Source organism: Chrysemys picta, chromosome 4 (assembly GCF_011386835.1).
Source record: "Chrysemys picta bellii isolate R12L10 chromosome 4, ASM1138683v2, whole genome shotgun sequence".
Taxonomy (NCBI): Eukaryota; Metazoa; Chordata; order Testudines; family Emydidae; genus Chrysemys; species Chrysemys picta.
The window spans coordinates 99,366,551-99,388,861 of NC_088794.1; the positions used below are offsets into that span (position 1 = coordinate 99,366,551).

The 22,311-nt window shown below is 40.9% G+C and overlaps 1 protein-coding gene across 6 annotated transcripts in view; it reads right to left on the reverse strand.

Moving 5' to 3' along the window:
• Positions 1-17,044: 17,044 nt before the first annotated feature.
• The window catches only part of LOC101945980 (neuroendocrine protein 7B2), a 73,851-nt gene continuing 68,584 nt past the window's right edge, over positions 17,045-22,311 (reverse strand). For all 6 annotated transcript variants that reach the window (XM_065593215.1, XM_065593218.1, XM_024111166.3 and 3 more), the window contains exon 6: positions 17,045-21,072. In XM_065593215.1, the coding sequence (XP_065449287.1) occupies positions 20,977-21,072 (96 nt within the window). In that variant the 3' untranslated portion in view covers positions 17,045-20,976. The remainder of the gene's footprint in view (positions 21,073-22,311) is intronic.

Here is a 22,311-nt window from a genome sequence, read left to right on the forward strand (position 1 = left end):
TTGCCTTCACCATGAGGCAATCCCCTGCCTCATTCACTACTGCCCGCCTTTCACCTTCCGTAATAAAATGAGGTAAGGATCCCGTAGACACAACTTGATTTACCCCCGTGCAGAACCATCCTTTGCCCTGAATGAGGCAAGGGTCCTGGGTGGGGGGGGGGGGACAGTATGTGATCGTGTAATTAAAAACTAACAGAGGGTCCTGTGGCACCTTTGAGACTAACAGAAGTATTGGGAGCATAAGCTTTCGTGGGTAAGAACCTCACTTCTTCAGATGCAAGTCTTGCAATACTTCTGTTAGTCTTAAAGGTGCCACAGGACCCTCTGTTGCTTTTTACAGATTCAGACTAACACGACTACCCCTCTGCTAATTAAAAACTGTAGCTCAATGCATGCACCCAACCGTTCTGAAGTAAGGTTTCACAGGCAACCTCAATTCTGGGATTTCCTAACTTCTGTGTGCTTGACTCTGCAATCTTAATAACGTTCTTTAAATATAGTTTGGGGTGTGTGTAAATTTCCTATCCTTTTAAAAAGCAATCTGAAAAAAAAAAACAGTGATTCTATCATGTTGGCACCCACGTGGTTCATCAAATCATAGAATATCAGGGTTGGAAGGGACCTCAGGAGGTCATCTAGTCCAATCCCCTGCTCAAAGCAGAACCAATTCCCAACTAAATCATCCCAGCCAGGGCTTTGTCAAGCCTGACCTTAAAACCTCTAAGGAAGGAGATTCCACCACCTCCCTAGGTAACCCATTCCAGTGCTTCACCACCCTCCTAGTGAAAAAGTGTTTCCTAATATCCAACCTAAACCTCCCCCATTGCAACTTGAGACCATTACTCCCTGTTCTGTCATCTGGTACCACTGAGAACAGTCTAGCTACATCCTCTTTGGAACCTCTTTCAGGTAGTTGAAAGCACCTAGCAAATCCCCCCCTCATTCTTCTCTTCTGCAGACTAAACAATCCCAGTTCCCTCAGCCTCTCCTCATAAGTCATGTGCTCCAGCCCCCTAATCATTTTTGTTGCCCTCCACTGGACTCTTTCCAATTTTTCCACATGCTTCTTGTAGTGTGGGGCCCAAAACTGGACACAGTACTCCAGATGAGGCCTCACCAATGTTAACTAGAGGGAAATGATCACGTCCCTCGATCTGCTGGCAATGCCCCTACTTATACAGCCCCAAATGCCGTTAGCCTTCTTGGCAGCAACACTGTCGACTCATATCCAGCTTCTCATCCAGATCATCCTTAGATTTACTGCACAGAGCTCAGTCCCTTGAGCTGATCAAGTAACTGATAGCAATAGGAGGTTGTCATCTTCCATGGCTGCCAGTGGTAGAGGGAGTGGAACAGTTTGGGTTTCACAGCTATTTGCTGACAGCAGAGGAATGGTGAGACACGGGAATCTTGGGTTCCATTCCAGGCTCTGGAGAGACGTGTGCTCTACAGACTCTTCTGCCTGTTCACGCCAAGCTTGACCCCTTACCCTTGTTCCATTCCTGCCTCTTCCCCTCCCCACTGTTCCTTGTCCCAGACCAATTCTCTTTGTCTACCTCATTCCAGTCTCTACTCCTCAGGCTTCTGATCGCACTCCCAGTTTCATTGCCCAGCCAGTCCTAGTTTCTCTTTACAAGCTCATTGTCCAAGGGAGATGTAATATCTACCCCCCGCCCCTACACACACACACACACACACACGCTTCTAGTCTCTTCCTTGCTCCATACCCAGTCCCAGTCTCCTTGCCCAGCCAGTTCCAATGCCCTCTCCCAGGTCCTTTTCCAATCTGTCTCTATCCTCCCAACCAGTGACCCTGAGTCCTAATCGCCCCATCAGGATTTTCAGCAAATCTTAGTCTCCCTTGCCCAAGCCTCCCTTCTCCATGGCTCTGTGTCCCAGTTTCTTTACCAGCCAGTCTCCCCCTGCACCAAGTTCCTTGTCAGATCTGCCTCCCTTCCCCAATACCACTGCTCTTCCCACACTGGTTCCTAATTCCAGTCTCCTTGTCCAGCCAGTCCCTGTCTCCTGCCCCAACTACTTGTCCGATTTCAGTGTTCTCCATTTCCTTCACTGGCTCCCAGTCCCAGTCTCCTTGCCCAATCAGTTCTAGCCTCCCCTTACACCCAGCTCCCAGGTTCCCCGCCCAAAGAGTTCCAACCTACGTTCTCTCCTACCAGCTCCCAGACCCAGCCTCACCTCCCTTCTCCTTCCCTCCAGCCTTCCTGCCAGTCCCAATTTCTCTAGAACCAGACTTGCCAGACTTCTTGTCCCAATCTGCTCTTTTCTCTCCCTCCTGTTCCAGCTTTTATCCCCTCTACATTTGAATCAAGTGGTTTCTTCCTCCAAGCTGCCTGGGTAACAGTAGATGGGTTACTGAGAGCACAGGGAAGACAGGCTCTCTGCTCTCAGTTCCAGTGACCAGCCTCTCGCCAGACTGGACCAGCTCATAGCAACCATTACAGGGAAAGTCCAGCTATGCCTGTATAGACCTAGGCTGAAGCATTACATGCTTAGTCACTCTGAGTATGAGACATACCCAGTCTGGTCAGCACTAGGAACTGAGAGAGGCTTGAGCATGCTCAGTGGAAAATGGGCTCTTTGGAGATTTTAAATGCTAAAATTGAAGAAGGCTGTACAGATCACGGGTGAACTGCAATTTTTTTTTAACTTGGTCAGATTTGGGAAGATTTTGGGGATGATAGCAAAAGGCACAGCCCTGAGACAAATGCCGCCCTCCCCCCAAATTTCAAGCTCTTGCTTCAAACTATAGGGACACTCAAGCTGTTCAAAGAAAAGCTAACTAGAATTTTTTAACATAGGTAAAACAATGTATTTTTCCTTTGTCTTCAAGATGGCTGAACTGTTTTGGCTGAAGTTGTACAGAGCAATTCCCCTGAGGCAGACACCCAGCATGTAAAATTTTGGCAGATACAAGAGCTTTATTATATCATAAGCAGTGGTGTCCAAGTAGCATGCTCAAAAGCCAAAATTTAAGGCATTCCATACACCCTTAACTGTGCCCCATATGACCATGCAGTATGACATGCCTTTATCACTAAATAAACTATGGGGGGAGGGTTCTGCAGTTCCAGATACTGATGTAACTATTCAGTATGCCAGACAAAGTCCATGAAAGTGCATATGAAAAGTACAACTACAGCTAACTGTAATTAGATAGCATACCACATATTAACTAGACATGCCAGAGGGATAGAGAAAATTTGCTGGCACACATAGGCCACCTAAGTTCATAGCTAAATTACTAGAGGGAAGGTTGAGCCTTGTAGGGGAGCGCTAGCAGAGATAAACAGGGCTGGGCAATTTTTAGAGAATTTTACAGTTTTTCCTTTTCTCTTTTGCACAGAAAAATATACTATTTGGCTTTGTGTGTGGATCCAAGATTTAAAAATAGCCAGGGTCCTTCCCTTAATGAAGAGAGAGAGAGAGATACAAACTATAGCTATTAGTGGTTGACCAGACTTTATATTCACTTTTTTGTGTGTCACAGTGACATGAAGTAATTGTGTTTGCATTCCTAACATTGTCGTTCTCTCAATTAACTGCTTCAGTGCCAGGGCTCTGGCCAGAGGCTTTGGGGAGCAGCTTGCTAAGGGTCCCACCTCCCCTATGCTACAACAGTTGATGTGTCTTCCAACTGCACAAGTGCCACCCATCAGCTGACAACAGTGTCAAAGGAGGCTTTCAGATCTTCCTGCTCCACTATTGCTTGCAACTACTGTCTCCTTCCATGGCTGACGCTGGCACTGTGGCTGCTTGCAAGTCTTCTGCAGATTGCTGAGGTTCTCCCTCCCCGTTCTGACTACTGTCCTTGCTCTGCTGTCAATTGACATTGGTGGCCTTCTTTGAGCCCTGGGAGGGAGCCTATATGGCTACACCATAGCACACACTTCTGGATGCCACCTTCCCATGTGATGCTTGAGGGCATTTTTTACAGGGCAATCATCTCCCCTGTGCAATGGCCCACTGCACTCAAGCACCCAGTTAGATGACCAGATCGGAGTATGCATGGGGCTGAACTGTAGACCAGCTGGTGCTGTACTCTGCCCTTCGCGCTCCCCCACACCACCTCAATTTCTTGCTTAGTAATAAAATCATCAGCATTAAAGCTTCCAGATGACATAGTAATGGGGAGATTGGTGAAGAAAGATCACTGATTCAGAGCAATTTAACTCTGGGCACAAACAAACAATATGCATTTTAATATGGCTAAATATAAATGCGTAGCTCTAGGAACAAAGAATGTAGTCCATACTTACAGGATGGGGACTGTATGCTGGGAAGCCGTGACTCTGAAAAAAAAGACTTGGGGGGTCATGGTGGCTAATCAGCTGAACATGAGCTCCCATGCCAAAAGAGCTAGTGTGATCCCGGGATGCATAAACAGAGGAATCTTGAGTAGGACTTGAGTAGTTATTTCACCTCTGCATTTGGCATTGGTGCAACTGCAGCTGGAATGCTGTGTCCAGTTCTGGTGCCCACAGTTTGAGAAGGATTTTGATAAATTGGAGAGAGTTCAGAGAAGAGCTACAAAAATGATTAAAGGATTAGAAACCATGTCTTCTAGTGATAGACTCAAGGAGCTCAATCTATGTAGTTTAACAAAGAGAAGGTTAAGTGGTGACTTAATTACAGTCTAGAAGTATCTATATGCGGATCAGATATGTAGTAATGGACTCTTCAATCTAGCAGAGAAAGGTATAACACAAGCCATTGGCTGGAAGTGGAAGCTAGACAAATTTAAACTGGAGATAAGGTCTAAATTTTTAACCGTGAGAGAAATTAACCATTGGACCAATTTATCAAGGTTCGTAGTGGATTCTCTATCACTGACCATTTTAAAAATCAAGATTGGGTGTTTTCTGTAGGAATTATTTTGGGGAAATTCTCTGGCCCATAGTTATATAGGAGGTCAGACTAGATGATTGCAATGGTACCTTCTGGCCTTAGAAAGTACGAATCTATTAATATTCCCTGCTGTTTCTTACCCGCCTCTGACCCCTCTCCTCAATCCAACCCCCAAAGTGTCTTCAGATGCTTACTAGAGCATTTTCAATGTGAAACTTTTTTCGCACTGTTAGGCTAGTATTTGTGACATACTGCTGCTAGAGAAGCAGTCCTGCAAGTCAAACCTTGCTCACCTGGATGTTGTTCATGAAAACACCATTGAAAGACAAGCAAATTGTCAAGTTCTGTTGGGAGAAAAATGGTGAATATTTCTTGCTCTATTTGCCTGATTGTTATGCATATGGCCAAAGAGATAGAATTAAAGCTAACCCACCTTCCTCTTCTACCCCCCCCCCCCCCCAAAGAAATGGCTTATGGCCATTTTTTGTTTCTTTCCATTGAATAAAGACGACTTGGCAGGGCTTTTTCTGGTTATCATCAGAAATTCAGATCTTACCTACCCTGGAAGACTTTCCTCCCTCTCTATAGTAGGGCATCTTAGCAAAAAAAAAAAAAAAAAAAAAAAAAAAAAATCCTAATTGCTGCAATCAGTTCAGTTCCACTGGTGGGAGCCTTAGTGAAGATATGGCTCTGGCAGGTTCTGGTGTATTTACTACTGTCTGCAGGTTTAACTGGCATGGTGGTAAAATTTCCAGACATCACCAGTACCTTTGCCACACTGGCAATCCCTGTGTTGCTACCACCAGTGCAGCTGAAATAGTGGAAGCCACACTGGCAATCCCAGTGGTGGGATTTTTTTTGTAAAAATCCATAGTATAGGCAGAGCTCTAGTGGGGTACTCACATTTTTCCATAGTACAGATCAGTGCTGGGGAGTACAGAAGGGGCGATAAGAATGGGCACTGCCATGCAGATCTGATTGAGCTCTTAAATTAACTACGCTCTTTGCCTCTTTAAAATTGTATTTCTTTACGTTCCTATTCCATTCTTTTGTCCTGGTGTACTTTGCCCCTTGGTTTTAGTAAGAGTAAAAAATTATTTTACTTTTAGAAGTGCTGCACCTAACCCCTGCAGGGAAAAAAATATGCTTGGTCTCAGCCCCTCTCTGCTGCAGCTAACTTTGAGCCCAATCAGTTTATCATCTCTGCCAAGACAATTGGTGTCTTTATTAAAATCCTAAAAAACCTAAGGCGGATGAGGGCCAAATCCTCTGCTGCAATAAATCAGCGTAGCTGTAGTGACTTCAATGGAACTACACTGATTTATACCAGCTGAGCTTCTGGCCTAATATGCATAGAAACCAAATGACTCTTGTCGCTCCTAGACACAGTCCCTCTAGGTCAGGAGCAAGGTAAACAGAGCAAGAGTGGTGGGGTCAGTTTGAGCTGCTGTAAAGACCAGGCACAGCCCAGAGTACACCAGGGCGAGGACTTCAGTTTGCAGGGCTGTGAATCTGGCACTAATTTAAGAGGAAAAACTAAAGCAATAAAATAAAATTCAACAATTGCTGACAAAATAACTAGCGGTTTCTGTATGGCAGCAACTAGGGATGTTTTCTGTCTTTTGATGACATATGAAAATGTAATTTATAAACCACCATATTTGTTGTTTTTAAGGTGAATATGTAACAGCCCAAAAACTTTGTTACCACAGAGTTAAATTTGTCCTTTGGTACATCATGTCCTTCCAGAACATACGGAGTGACTGCACTTAAACTTCTGAAAACAAGGAAACGAAGAGTTAAGACATATGCCACTCCTGCAACGCAACCTTAACTCTTCTGCCTAGGGCTGGCAATAGTCACTCGGAATGAGTCAGTAAGGTGGCGGAAGAGGGCAAGGTGCCATAATCAGTAGACATGCCCAAGTTCTAAAAGAATGTGCCCTTATTTGTGTCGTGGGCCACAGAATTAAATTCCAGTGGTAGGTGTATCTGTGTTGGATGGTGGAGGGAGTAGCTGGAGCAATTTGGCAGAGCAGTTATTGTGTTATGACATCTGTACTTTGAAGGATCTAGTATGCCTCATTTCAGTGCTGAGTTTTGCTGGATGTGTCTGTAGAGGTGCATGAGGATGTCTTCATTCCATGAGAAAGGTTAGATGTCTGGCAACATATAAGACTGGGATCTCCAAGACTTGGGTAAGTGAAGACTCTGTATCAGAAGGAGTTTTGCTATAAAAAGGAGATGATATCCTTAGCAATAGAGTTCACTGAGAAAGGCACACACACTAAAAGGCTGGATGAAAAACACCTTTACAGTCCATTAACACTTCAGATACATAATCTTGAAATACTGTATGCTGTTAATGAGACATGAAGTGGTAAAGTAACATTCTAATCCAACACTTGATTAGTTTAACATATATCCGATGGGCACAGTCTATTTTGGATTACATTAGAATGTGTGAGATATAAAGCCGGTGGTGGGGATGGGAAGCAATCAACAATACTAACAAGCTGTGATGCCTACAGGAAGGGAGAAGAGTTAGAAAGTCCTGAAGAGTTCCAGATGCAGAACCCTTGTAAGGAAGGGTAAAAAAAATAGGGAGGGAGGGAGCAAAGGAAGAAGCAGCAGCAGCATTTTCACTTCTCCTTCCTGCCATCAGTAGCTGTGACAGTAATAAATAGGATAGGAGAGGGGGAGAAGGGTTTAGGGTGTTTTGATTTCAGATATTCTGCTGACTAACAGTACGTCTACAGTGGAATTAGGGTATGTCTACACTCCAATTAAACACCTGTAGCTGGCCCAGGTCAGCTGACTTGGGCTTGAGGGCTGGTTTGCAAAGTAGACATTTGGGCTTGGGCTGGAGCCTGGATGTCTACCCAGCAATTTTTAGCCCTGCAGCCCGAGCCCTGCAAACTTGAGTCAGCTGACCCAGGCTGGCCATGGGTGTTTAATAGCTGTGTAGACGTACCTGAAAGCCTCAAGCCTGCAATTCCTGTTCATGTGAGTAATCCATCCACACCAAGTTGTCTTGTTTGCTTCAATTTCAAGTCTCATGTGAATAAAGATTACCCCGTGAGGAAAGGCAGCAGGATCATGCCCTAGACATGTTCTTCATACAAAGCCTCCAAAAAGCAAAGACTGAGCTCACTCCGCATTTGAACCAAATTCCTTCTCATAGCCAAGTACAAAATCAGTTTCAAACCAGAGGCCCGATGCTGTATTCCTAACTCAGGCAAAATTCCCACTGAACTCAGGGAGTAAAATCTTGTCCCTGTGGAATTTTTACCATCGACTGCTAGGGGACCAGAATTTCATCCAGTGAGTTTTGTCTTAATAAAAGGCAGGAGGATAGAGCTCAATATATGTGGTCTTTTAACAAAAGAAGTCCAAACACACCACAATACTAAACACTTTGTTTATTGTCTAAGGTCACCAGATTAAAACAAAATAAACTTTAGGGTGGTGTAAATATAATGCTGTCGTGTGGGAAGACAGGCCAAATTCTTCCCCACTGTAACCCCATTGACCATGGTGGATTGACGCCGGGGATGAAGTTTGTCTAGTAAGATTATTTTTACTTTTAAGCAAATAAATGGAAATTGTTTGATTAATTATATCCCATGTTATATTGGCAAAAAAGCTGTACAAACTTTAATTCATCCTCTCAACCAACTAATAAATGATGGGTTAATAAAGTGCTATACAAACAATTAACACTGCCCAGAACATTTCAACATTTTTGACAAAACATGCAGGGTGGGGGGAATCCTTACATTTTTTGGTAATGCTTTTTCCCATGGGTTCTTCATCTGTGCAATAGGCATATTTATTGTGAACAAAGAGAGGGTTAAATCCTGACCCTATTAGCTCCCTATGGGAGTTTTACCATTGATTTCAATGGGGTCAGGATTTCACCTGACATGGCTAATATTACTGAGGGAGATTATGGCAGAGCCATGCTTAAAACTCATGCACTTTCCTCTCATCTATGATGCCTTTCAGGGTGAAAGAGGATATGTTGGGCACTAAAAAGGCTAAAATGAAATCTGTAGCCTTGTGTACACACACACACACACACCATTTTTTACCATTCTACCAATTGCAGCACAATGTCTGAGGGGGGTATCATCCTAGTAATACTTACATCATGCTATAGATGCGCAAACCTCAATGCGCTTTAGAAAAGAAGGCAAGTCTCATTATCCTTATTTTACAGATGACGAACGTGAGGCACAGAGGTATTAAATGACTTGCACAAAGTCATAGAGCTAGTTGGTGTCAGAGCTATGAGCAGAACTCAGGTTTCTTGGTTCTCGGGCCTTTGCCTACACAATGGGCTTAAGTCTCTCACTATCACCTAATTTTTTTCACTGCCTTCCCTTGTATATTAAATGTAAGAATTTAACAGCTCTTTGCTCATTCGTTATTGTTTCATTATGCAGTTTAATGTGATTAAACAGTGCTGTGATTATACAAAATACTCAGCAGAGTCAAGCATCCTAACTTCCCCCGGAAGTCAATGGTAGCTGTTGGGTTCTCAGCCCTTTTGAAACTCAGACCACTTAGGGCTTGATCTTGCACCATTGAGGTGAACGGGAGTAGGATAAGGGTCATAATTGAGTGCCTATAGCTGGATTTAAGAGCTTGCATTTAGGCACCCCTTTTGAAAAATGTTGTCTTGTGGTATAATGTCTGGAAAGATTTATATTATCTTATGTATTGTATAAGATGTGTAGATATGGCTAGCCATATGTGCCAATAGGCTAAACTTTAAGTGCCAGACAACTATATTCTTGCATGCCAAATGGGGAAATATGCTTTGTCAGACTAACATTTTTATTATTCTGTTCACAATTCTTATGATGCGTCTTGCATAATTGGTGGCTCCAGAAGACATTAACAAGAAAATGAGAGCTATAAAATCCCCATAAAAAAATCCTCTGCCCTTTGCATGTTTTTCTTTTTTCTGTGCTAAGTTCCTGCTTATAGAAGATTTGCTGCCATAATGATACATTTGTTGAGATGCTTTGCTTTTGAGATGAGGTGATTCTGGTAATGAGGGGTACAATGCATCTGGATTCACATACATACAAGAAGCCTTTAGATTATAAAGTTATAACTGGGTATTATGAAATGAGGCATCGGAATAGCTTGTCATGAGTTCTTTGCTTACATATTTCACATTGACATGACAGCTGTGAAATACTGCTTCCAGTTATGTTACAGAAGTGAAAGATTCCCTTCCCACTCCCTGATGCATCCCACAACGTGGCAGCAACATTCTGTCCAACATAATACAATCATATACACTATCAATATATTTGTAAATATCACATATACATTTCTAGCAATGATCTATTGCATTGGTTTTCCCTTTCTGTGTTGCTATAAAAAGCTCTTTGCTGTTTCTTAAACATAAATAATTCAGGATACTGCATTTTCTCAGCCAACCAAAAAATAAACAAGGTGGTTTGTTTTTTTAAATACTCACAGTACAGTTGGTTTAGTGGTTAAAGTAAGTAATTGAAAGGCAAGAAATCCTGCTTTCTAATCCTGGCTTTGCCACTTTGGTCAAATCCTCAAAAGTATTTAGGTGCCTAACTCCCACTGAAAACAATGGGAGTTAGGTGCTGTGACAAAGTTCCTCCTCTATCTTGGTGGGTCCTGCGCTTATTGGCAGATTTTCTTGCCTCAGAGATTCACCATGTGGGTTGGGGAACAGCCCAGAGACCTTCCTCTCTGGAAGAACCCACACTCCAGATCAATTGGGAGGTTTGGGGGGAACCCAGGCCCACCCTCTACTCCAGGTTCCAGCCCAGGGCCCTGTGGACTGCAGCTGACTATAGTGCCTCCTAGAACAGCTGCATGACAGCTACAACTCCCTGGGCTACTTCCCCATGGCCTCCTCCAAACACCTTCCTTAGTTTCACCACAGGACCTTCCTCATGGTGTCTGATAACACTTGTGCACCTCAGTCCTCCAGCAGCACTCCCACTCCCACTCCCTCTCCCTCTCAGCTCCTTGTACCTCTTGCTCCCAGCTCCTCACACTCACACCACAAACTGAAGTGAGCTCCTTTTAAAACCCAGGTGCCCGGATTAGCCTGCCTTAATTGATTCTAGCAGCTTCTTCTTAATTGGCTCCAGGTGTCCTAATTAGCCTGCCTGCCTTAACTGGTTCTAGCAGGTTCCTGATTACTCTAGTGCAGCCCCTTTCTCTGGTCACTCAGGGAACAGAAAACTACTCATCCAGTGACCAGTATATTTGCCCTCTACCACACTCCTGTACCCCACTGGTCTGGGTCTGTCACAGTGCCTAAAGACCTTTGACCTAGCATAATTTACTTAAAAAGTGATCTGCAAAGGAAAAAATAAAATTGGGTTTCTGCCTTTTTTGCTTCTTTAGTATGCAAAAAGGTCTGAAGTCTCAACATTTTTAAGTCTCTCCACATCTTTAAAAAAAATCAAAATCAGAAAGTCAAGTTTTGTCCATTCTGTTTTCCTGAAGTCTCTGTGCAAGAATGGAGAACTAGTTAGATTATAATGTCCCATGCACCAAGAAACTGAAACACTTATCTGAGCGGGTAAATTATTTTAATGTAGACTTTAAAAACAAAACAAAATTGAAAAGTTTTAAATGCCTATGTAATTCAAATGGCTAATAAATTATAGGAAGAAAATAAATTAATGGCTATGAAAGCTCCCAATCCACTTTCCTGGGTGCGTCAGGGAGACCAACAGCAAAATAAAATGACATTCCTGTTAAGGTAAAAACGAGCAGAACACCTACCCTCCCATTTTCTATAGGCTCACTTTATACATAATCAAGAAGCTTCTTTTTCACTTACAGGTCATTTTTAACTTTCTTGTGCCTCAGTTTCCCGCTCTATAAAATAGTGATAATGCATACAATTTTCAGAAGTCCTTAAGTTACTTGGGAATGTGGCCCCTAAGTTATGTACCCACTTTTGAAAATGTTATCCTTGAATGTTTACTTACTTATAAGCCTTAATACATGGATGTTTTATAAAGACTTTGAAATCCTCACATGGAAGCCAGTAATGGGGAACGGTAGTGTGAAACAAGAGCTTTAAAATTTTGTAATTCTCATTTATCACAATTCATCATTCAAAAGCAAAACATAGTCTCTGCCATTAGAATTGTTATCAGCAAAGCCTGGAACAGGCAAAGAAATGCTGTAACCAAACTGTCTTTTTCTCTGAGCATCCTTACAGACAGGGCTCTCATTCAGCAGTCTTCCTTGACTTTAAGGAGACTTGAGAATGTGCTTAAAGTTAAGCACTTGCTTAACTGCTTTGCTGAATAGGGGTGGATTTAAGCATGTGCTTAGATGCTTGAACTGGGGCGGGGAGTCTAAGTCCCCAATCCTGAAAAGAGTTATGCAGGCGCTTAATTTTACATTCAGTTGGACTACTCAGAATAGAGAAAGTTAAGCATATGCATAAATCATTGTGGGATCTAGGCCTCAGTTTGAAAAACCTTACTGGAAAACCCCACATTTATTTGATATACTCTTCTTTTCCCCTGTGAAAAGACACATTGGCTTCACTGTGCATGTTATGATTTAGAACAAGGATTCTAAGTCCTTACAGAGTTGAAAGAAAAAAATAATTTAAAAAATTACAAAATCTCTATTTTTTATCTGTATTGTTACCAAAAATCTCCCCTTTAAAAAATTGCCAACAACATTTTAATTTCTGGGAAACTGCACAGACGAGTCTGGGGCCAACTCTTATGTCTTTGTATTTCCAACTGTTCTGGTTTACTTCTTCTGTTTCCCTGTCAAAAATCGCCCTTTTAGTCCCAGTTTAGCTAAGGGTGATGGGAAGTTTACTACTTGATCTTTTCCCTTATTCCAGTGTTTTGAATTGTAATTAGCAGTTTCCAGTACTCAGACTTTATTCCCCAAATGCAGGCCCTTTTACGGAACTGCTTAAAGTAATGAAAGAGCTGTCATTTCATTCCCCACAAACAACCACGCTGACTGTTCATTCCCTTTCAGCTGCTTTCATCTTCAGTCTAGTGAAATGAAATTATACAAATTAAGTGACATTAAAAATACCTGCAAAAGTATAAATCCACTTGATGCTAAGAGAGCCTCTGTAAAGAGTTTAGGAACCTTTACATAGGTGTTTGCAATGAATCAGTTATCAAACATTTTGGGCTTTTGGATGCACTTTTTAAAAGTCGAAGAGTGTAAATATATTTTCCCCCAGGGAAGCCTTAGTGCCCAAAAGACGTAAGTGAAGAAGTCAGCCTGCTAGTGACCAAATCAATCACACTTCAGATCAAACTGCAGAGGGGCTTTTTGGTTTGGAACCAGATAGAACTAGGAACTCTTGTGCAAAAGGTATTATTTCTTTATATGGTTTCAAAATGAACATATAAATGTCTAGAAAAAAACAAAACCAAACGAAAAAGCTTTCCCCGTTTAAAAAAATAGTACGGCAAAGTTAGAAGAAAGAATCCTTTGGAGTCAGCCAAGGTGAAAGCTATCAGACATTAAAAGAAATCATAGCTACTTTCTGCCCGCACTATCTAACTGAAGGGAGGTGGGTGGCATATTTTCCTGCATTTAGGGGGAATTCATCCCTTTCATATGGCAAGCTCTTTTGGCATGAGAACTGTGCCTTCTTTGGCTATGCCTTCATTGCAAAAAAGGGATGTTTTAATATCCAGATAGCTATCTTGACATTAAAGCCTAGTGGAGACAAGGCACGGTAGTTTTTACCTCAATGTATCTAATATCTTGGCCCTCTCCTGCAAAGAGATAGCTCCATCTGATATGGGAAGTGGTATTCTGGGGTATTTCTTAGGCAGGCTTGATTCTACAACCAGGCGCAGTCCCTACTACAGGTGGGTGTAGTCCCACTCACAGTACTGGGTCTCTTCCTCCAATAAGCTCAAAATCTTGTCTCTTTTACCAACAGAAGTTGGGCCAATAAAATATATTACCTCAGACACCTTGGCTGTCTCATATCTGGGACCAACACGGCCACAACAACACTGCAAACAACTGTCATTTGTTCATTCAGTTCAGGACAAAAATCAAGCTTAAACATAGATAAGATTTATACATTTAAACTCAAGATTCAGTGGTCTGTAAATGAGTGACAACAGTCAGGGAAGGAGAGAGGCTCTGTGAGGCCATTAGCAAACAGCTCATTACTTGTTCTTCTTTGTGCGTTCTCCTTTGCCTTAGTCATTTTATAATGAAATTGTGCCACTGACTCCCACCCTTGTTTTTCTTGGAGAAGATAGTCGGATGAGGAAATATTGCAATTAAATATAGAAGACACCATGTCATATCCATGTATTGGAATAAGAGTTTGATTCTATGAGTGAATTGAGAATAATTATGATCTTTGTAATAGGCAAAAGATGATTCAGATCTCCCTGATCTTTCAGCCCAAATCTCTATATTTCCAACCCCTAAACCCCTCCCTTTCTCCTCCGCCCCCTCCCCCCGTCTCCACCCAAGAAAATAGCCAGACAAGTTTTCTAAACTCTTTCAGCTCCAATTGCTAATGCTGCTGCCATGGCATTCACAATCATTTAAGATTTGTAATGCTGCCATGTGTTCAACACATGGCTAGCAGATATTCCTATTGTCAAGAATCACATAGTCATTGGAAAGCAGTTAGCATCATAAATAAAGCAAACATGATCAGATACTACATACTTCCTCCTCATGGTGAATTAGGATGATACACTGGAATTCAACCCCATTCTTTAACTAATGGCAGAAAGCATGAATGTGGGAGATCTGGTACTGTACATATCTGGGGAATGATTTACTTAACTCTTTCATTGTCCCACAGAGAAACAAGTTTGTTTGGAATGCATGTGTTTGGGCTGTAACCCCATTGAGCCAGCCATATCCATGGGTGTATAGAGGATGGGGGTCTTGACTGTAACAACTCCACACTCCCTCTTCTATTGCAAAGTATTTTCCTTTTAAAGTTTTCCTTTAAATAGTTCACTGTCAATGGGTTAGTATGTCAGGGAAGCTTGTCAGCAGCAGCCTAGGCTGAATTCCATCTTTGATCATGGGGGGATTCATTCGTTCAACCAGGATTTAGAGGACTAAAGGCTTGTGCGTGCCTAAATGGGAGGTGGGAAGGAAAGAAGAACTGGGAAGGGGGAGGGAGTAGCCATTGATTTCTACTGAGTGAAATAGAAATTTTTTCCTCCCTTTCTGGGGCAGATCCTCAGCTGAATGAAGTTGCTGCTATTTTCATTGATTTCAATGGAGCTACAACCAAATTTATACCAGCTAAAGATTTGCCCTTTTGTATTCAAGGCGTTTTCCCTATCAGAGAATCATAGGGCTGGATGAGACAGCAAGAGGTCATCTAGTCCAGCCCCTTGCACTGAGGCAGGACAAATTATACTTGACCATCCCTGACAGGTGTTTATCTAACTTGTGTCATCCCTGTCACCAAAGAACAATTTGTTCCAGTACTTAACTACTCTTATGTTTACTTTTAAAGGGGAACAGCGGTGCTTTAATTAAAAAAAAAAAGACTGAGATCCTAAATCATTAATGCAACACCCCTTAGATTTAAAAATGATAAATAAATACTTAGTAACGGCAAACTGTAAGGCTGCTTCCCTTAATTTGCAGTAGGGGTTTGCGATATGGCTGGCCCTCCTACAGGAAGCATGGTAACCTGAACATAGTTCTTGCTAGGTAAGTAAAGGAGGAACAAATTTCCAGTTATTTTGTTTAAAACTGTATTTGGCTATTTTAAATGTACACACACCACACACACTGGGACTTGGGCACTTGTGCAGGATTGTTTTTGTTTCTTAATTTCAAAGCATTTCAGTTCCCCTTAAAGGTGTTTCCTTCCCTTTTAATTTGTATAGATCAGGTTGTGTGTCTAATTTCAGAGAGAGGCAGTGCCAGACCCTACTGACCTGAGACATGGGGGGGAGGTCTTGCATGACTAAAAATATTATCCTTTGCTTCACTGGCATCCAGTGTCATCCTGCACAAAAGAGAGAATAGATCCAGAGGGAATTTAAAGCCTGGCTGTGCAGCATCAGCTAACAGAACAGTAGTAGACATGGATTGATATTTGACATGGATCAATGTTTGGTTTTAATGGCTGTGCCCTCTGTATCTACCCACCTTCCCTGTCTCTTTCCACACAGCACATTGTAAATATACCCGCACCTGAGAACTTTACAGCAGTCTAAACTCTTTGTCCCATTCATTCAAAAAATCCAAAGACCTAATCTCTGGTCTCTTACAACAGTGTAAATCAGGAGTAATGCCATTGAAGGCAATGGATTACACCACTTTTACACCATTGTAAATGAGATCGGAATTGTACCTACCATCTTACAACTAGAGCTGACCAGAGAACAACAATTCCACAGCAACTTTCGAGGTTTCAAATTTGGTTTTGGTCCACATTGAAGAAAACTTTTCAAATGTGTTTTTTGAAAATGGTATGGGTGGCCAGAGTATTGAACTGGTATTTGGGAGGCCCAGCTTCATAGTCCTACTCTGGTTGATTCAGAGCAGAGTTTTTCATCCCAGATCACTTCAAATCACGCTGAGCAAGGATTTGAACCTGGATCTTCAACATCAGTGCCCTAATAACCCAGCTGTCATCAGTCTTCCCTGTCCTATTCCTTGCCATTCTCCCATGATTCACATAGCTGAAAAGCTTCTTGGCAAAAGTAGGGTTGTAAGAAGTGATATAGGTTTCTGTAAAATGCTGTAACAAAACAGTAGTTTCAGAAAAATGTTCTGACTAGCTCTACTTAAAACCGTACTAGATCTCATCTCATACTAGCTGGAGCTACTGCACAGTTTGTTTAAAGGTCCCTTATCAGGCACTGAATAAGGTTGTCAAAAGGGACTTTGTTTAGATAAACACAAATGTACCAATAAAAATAAATCATATCAGTTAACTCATTATCCATTCTTATGCTATTTAGTTTGCTTTGCAGATTAGCATCTTTATGTTCTTTACTATTGATTTGATTAAACAATTATAATAATCTTAAAATGACAAAAATACCGCATTTTACATATAAACACACACAGGATACTGTGTCATAAATCATATCCTTTCATTTACTTAATAACGCTTTAAATGTTATAGGAAGTTCTTAGATATTTTTACCAGACAAAACTTTCATTGCAATGCAATACACTTTATTTTGTACAGCTTCTTTCATACAAACTGTATCTTAAAATAGTTTAGAGTTAATTAAGACCCTTGATGTTTGTAAAATCCCTAACAATGTAAAGTTTTTAATTCTAAAGAGTTGAAATATAAACAACTGTAGCAACATAAAGTGGTTCTTGAGTTCTAAAGTATCATAAATGTTTGAATTCAAATTTTTCAGAAACTCCACTTTCCAAAACGAAACCAAAATTCAACTACTGTTGATTGATGCTCCATATAACTATATTACTGTATTTGAGCAATGTGCACAATTAACTGAAAAAAAGGTATTTGACATTTTTCCTGATTGACTCCATAAGAGTGGAAATATGGCATGTCTGAGAAAAAGATATTGAGGGGTCTTTATGTAAAACTACAATTCTTTTTTGGATCTTTGGTCTCTTTTGATTGTGAAAGGACCTGCCTATCTCATTTCAGAAAGGCAGGCCATACATAGAGCTGAAGATAGAATTGTTAATCCTGTTATCAAGAATACAAAAGGCACAAGTTAAAGTTTCTCAATAGTTTTTTTGGAGTGTCCTAATTTTATATACAGTCAAGAGGGCTTAATGGACTCAGCAAATTGCCATGAATTTGAGTTCATTTAGCAGGTAATTCCTTTAAGGAAGGTTTACTACTTTGTGGTAACATGAAGTTTAAAAAAAGAAGAAAAAAAAATCTCCAAACTCTAGAACTTGTTTTCCCATCTCCATACAGATCTATGACTGAGAGACGTTCAGCTTCTCAGGCCTTGTTGAAGTTGTAAACAGTTATCAGGTGGTACCTCAGCAGTAATCTAGTTGGTTTGTGGTGCCTAATTATCACGTCACCATGTAGTGTGGATAAAGTGACTGAGATCTGCCAAAGGAACCAGACATGAGAGGTTTTTTTGATGGTTTTAAGCAAACCACACATCCCACTCTTCCCTTTATAAGCTATGCATTTACAAAGTACAAATAACATGGAATGGCATATGAAAGGGATTAAAAGATTGAAAAATGAGTCACTTTAGTGGTTGAGTCTTTAATTAAATGGGCTTTCTTTATATGGTAAACCTGGAGAGCCTGTAGAACCATTTTTCCTAACAGTGTAGAAGGCATGGGGTGGAGGGGTATCTGAAGAAACACTCTTCCAGCTCTATGGGACCTAACGGTGCGGAAAGGCCTCAACCAACTCGAATTCTGTCTGTCAATATTGTTGTAGCCATGTTGGTCCCCGGATATTTGAGACACAACACAGGTGAGGCAATACCTTCTATTGGACCAATGTCTGTTGGTGAGAGAGACAAGCTTTCGAGCTACACAGAACTCTTCTCCAGGTTTGTGGAGCTTGAAAGCTTGCCTCTTTCACCAACAGATGTTGGTCCAATAAAAGATATTACCTCACCCACCTCGTCTCGCTAGAATTCTGTGTGACCGCAGCAGGCAGCGCAAAGCTAGAAGTTTAGGGATATGTTTTGGGCCAATGAAATCAATGGAAAGTTCTGCTCTGAAACTGATGGCATGACATATAGCCCTTGGTTTCTATTTTAGAGCCAACCTATGCTAATGAATCATTTCTTTGTACAACTGGTCTGAATGGAGAATAAGCAGGAAAACAGGTTAAAGGGTTGAGTAAGCTTGATAAGTAGGAAGTATGGATCTGACCCTGTGAAATTCTGTGTACAGTCAATGTATGATGAAGTTTTTGGGAGTTGAAGTTGCTCAGCATCTTGTGGCAAGATGCTGAACACTTGCTATATCCAATTACAAATCGCACCCTACAACATACTCCCTTCAACTCAAAGATTCTGTTCATACAATCTTTGTAAGAAAGGAAAGAAGGTGAAGCAACTCATGATGAATTCAGATGGTAGAGCAAATTCTAGAGTTTTGCAATCTGCTTGCAAACAGTTTGAGAGAGGCAAGAAATCAGTGAATAAATAATGTATTATTATTTGTTCAGCTTTAATTGCTACAATAGGAAACTCAAATTCACTTCAACCCAGTTTTTGAAAATCTGGTGAACCTGCATCTAACCTCAAGTAGAATTTCAGCTCCTGTCAGTCTTACCTATCTCATAGAACTGGAAGGGACCCTGAAAGGTCATTGAGTCCAGCCCCCTACCTTCACTAGCAGAACCAAGTACTGGTTTTGCCCCAGATCCCTAAATGGCTCCTTTAAGGATTGAACTCACAACCCTGGGTTTAGCAGGCCGATGCTTAAACCACTGAGCTATCCCTCCCCACATGTACTTAGTTCATTCTGTCTAATCTAAGTCGTTGAGATTTATAAATATAAGGTGAGCCCATTTGTTATAATCTCTGGGACATTTGATATGTAGGAAAAATACATATCAAGTGTGTAATGTGGCCTGTTGGGTTGGAAAGCAATGCCAGATAGCTTCCAGAAGTAACAACATTTGATCCGGTGGCCCCATTACAGCTCATCTGACTAGAAGGTGGATATCAATTTGTTGGTTTAGGAAGGAAACAGCATCCTCCACCAGCATAACAAGGGCTTCTGAGGTGAGCTAACCAGTTGCAACTTTAAGACCAGTGGTGGAACACCAAGGGTTAGGCTGCTACGCAGGGACTACAGGTTTTCACCTTGCTTCTTGCCCAGGAGTATTAAATGCCCATGAAATAGATGGTGGTCCCTTTTCACCTTTCTTTTTTCTCTTGCAGCAAAGCAAGTAATTTACATAGCCTGATATGGGGTTTACCATCGCCAGACTACTGGTAAAATTGAAGGCCCAGGGTGAGGCCTATTGATTAGCCTACAGCTGGGAATCTCATCTGCACTATAGCCCCGTTTGGATATTTAGAGGTGCATGTGTTGATTGCCAATCAGCTGACTGATGATGAGAGTTGTATTGACTGTATTGTGGTTAGGCCAAGGGTCATACTGAATATTTAAAGTGCTGTGTTGGGGCCAGGTAGGGTTGGTACCTGTCCTGATTTTTATAAGATCATCCCTGTTTTAATGGAAGGGGCCCATGACCTGGAATTTAGGCTGACAAGACACCTTATGTCCAAAAACAATGGAGAGCCTCCCACTTACAAATAAGCTACATCTGACCTGAGATCTTTGTTATCATACACAAATGTTATTTTCCTCAGTCATGGCATTCCATAGGAGTATGAATTGGGCCGCTTTTTAAATGTACAAATGCAGTAGCCACTCAGGAAAAAAAACAAACATTGGATTTCGTAGTCTGCAAACTAGAGAAGTACCAGCAGGTAGCCAAGGTGAGTGAGTATCTGGGAAGGATGAGATAGTGAAATGATAAAAACTGATCAGGAAAATTACTTTAGTATGTAGATTCAAACCACACTTTTCTAGTTAGCACAGCAATAACCAAGGCAGATTATCCTCCAAATACTGTGGAAAATGTCACTCTGTAAACACTGTAGATTGCTTGAATATTTATTAAAATAGACCAAAAGTTGAAAGTATCTGAGTAAAACAACATTTATCATTACTTTAGTTTGTTAAATCACAGTATCTGTAAACAAAAAAAATAAAACTATAATTTTCATGTGTCAAACATGGGAAAATATAAGAATAAACACTGGAATTAAACTGGGCAATTTTTTATATCATCTTCTGTTTTACAAGCTGCTGGTTAATGCTATTTAACTCACATTAGTTACTAAAATGACTAATATTTTTTAAACTCACTCCATGATGAAAACAAAAACAACTAAAAGGTCCTATTACCATAATTTAACAGAAAGCAGAATCATATTTTCATTATCCAGGAGAACAATGTTATAAATACATCTGTTTTTCATCCACAATTATATAAATAATAAACATGCTGCCATTGCAAGGATTTTAATAGCTGATTATATGTAAGCAATATTATGATCTACGGGAGGGTGGCATGAGTTTTCATCATTCATTTTTATTGTGCTTATTCAGTGCCCTTGTCTTCATCTGAAAAATGAGGAACAGATTTCTTTGCTACAACGTTATCCAGTCTCTGTCCTTGCAGATATGGGTTCACACTCTGAAAAAAAAATTTTTTTTCAATTAAAAAGATACTGATTAGGAATGAGAAAACATATCCCTAGGGTAACTAGCAATAATGGACATATAAAACAATTTTTACTGCTCTGAGTGTCAAATGTAAACTGATAGGTTGTCTTCCCAATGATCTGTCAGTCAAGCAGACATGCCAATATCATTACTCTTGGAATGTTTGTGCCCTCCATGTGATTACTCTAGTGTATTTGTCACTGCTCTAGTGATTCCAGTCCAGCATAGCCTAGTTCCACTATATGGAAAATAAGCTTCTACCAGACCAGACCAGATCAGATCAGTAATATACTATATGTGTTTTATCCGAACAGGAAAATAAATCAAATAAACTCAACGGATTATTCCCATGCTCACAGTGTTTATGTGATTAGGGTCTTAATTTGTAATGTTTAGTAAAAGTAGGATATAATATAGTTCCATCATGCAGCTTTACAAACCTTTGAGGGGAATGTTTATACAAAGTTTATTTTAAAAGAATTGATTAAAACTCATACTCTGGTTGTTAATTTTTCTTCTCAGTGCATGAAGAACAAATCGCTCCCAGGGAAAGATTTTAATATTTATAAATCAATTTTTTCCCTAAATAAGCTTTAATGCAAAAAATAATCTATTCCACTAAAAGGAATAAAGGCCTTGTACCTATTCTGCAATCCTTCAAGGTGTAGAAATAAATGAGAGGATTGACTAGAAACTTTAGTATCATCTAAATAAAATGCTAATGTCTTGATTCTCTTCTCGTCAGTGGAAAAGGGGGAGTGACAGGGCACTGGAACTATTATCCCCATTTTATAGATGGGAAATTGAGGCATAGAAAGGCTAAGTAACTTGCCCAAGGTCACATAGGAAGGCTGTAGCAGAGTAGAAAATTGAATCCTTGTCTGCCAAATTCCAGGCTAGTGACCTAGCCACTGAGCCACCCTTCCTCTCATATGAGGATGATAAGCATTACATTCCCTGTTAAGTCAGGCAGCATGCAAACAGAGAACATCTTTCTTTCTTTTTGATGTGCACATTTCACTAATCTTATCTCGAAGTGCAGTTCTACTATGTAAAACTACGCCACGTATCTGCTCCCAGAGGCACATCTGCTTACTTTACTGACTTACAATCCGTTGATGCTTTTTCTCCCTGTTAGCACTGCAAAACCAACACAAGTTTAGGAGAGGGAGGTGGATATTCTTCTGGTGGATAGGGAGGAGGATATTCT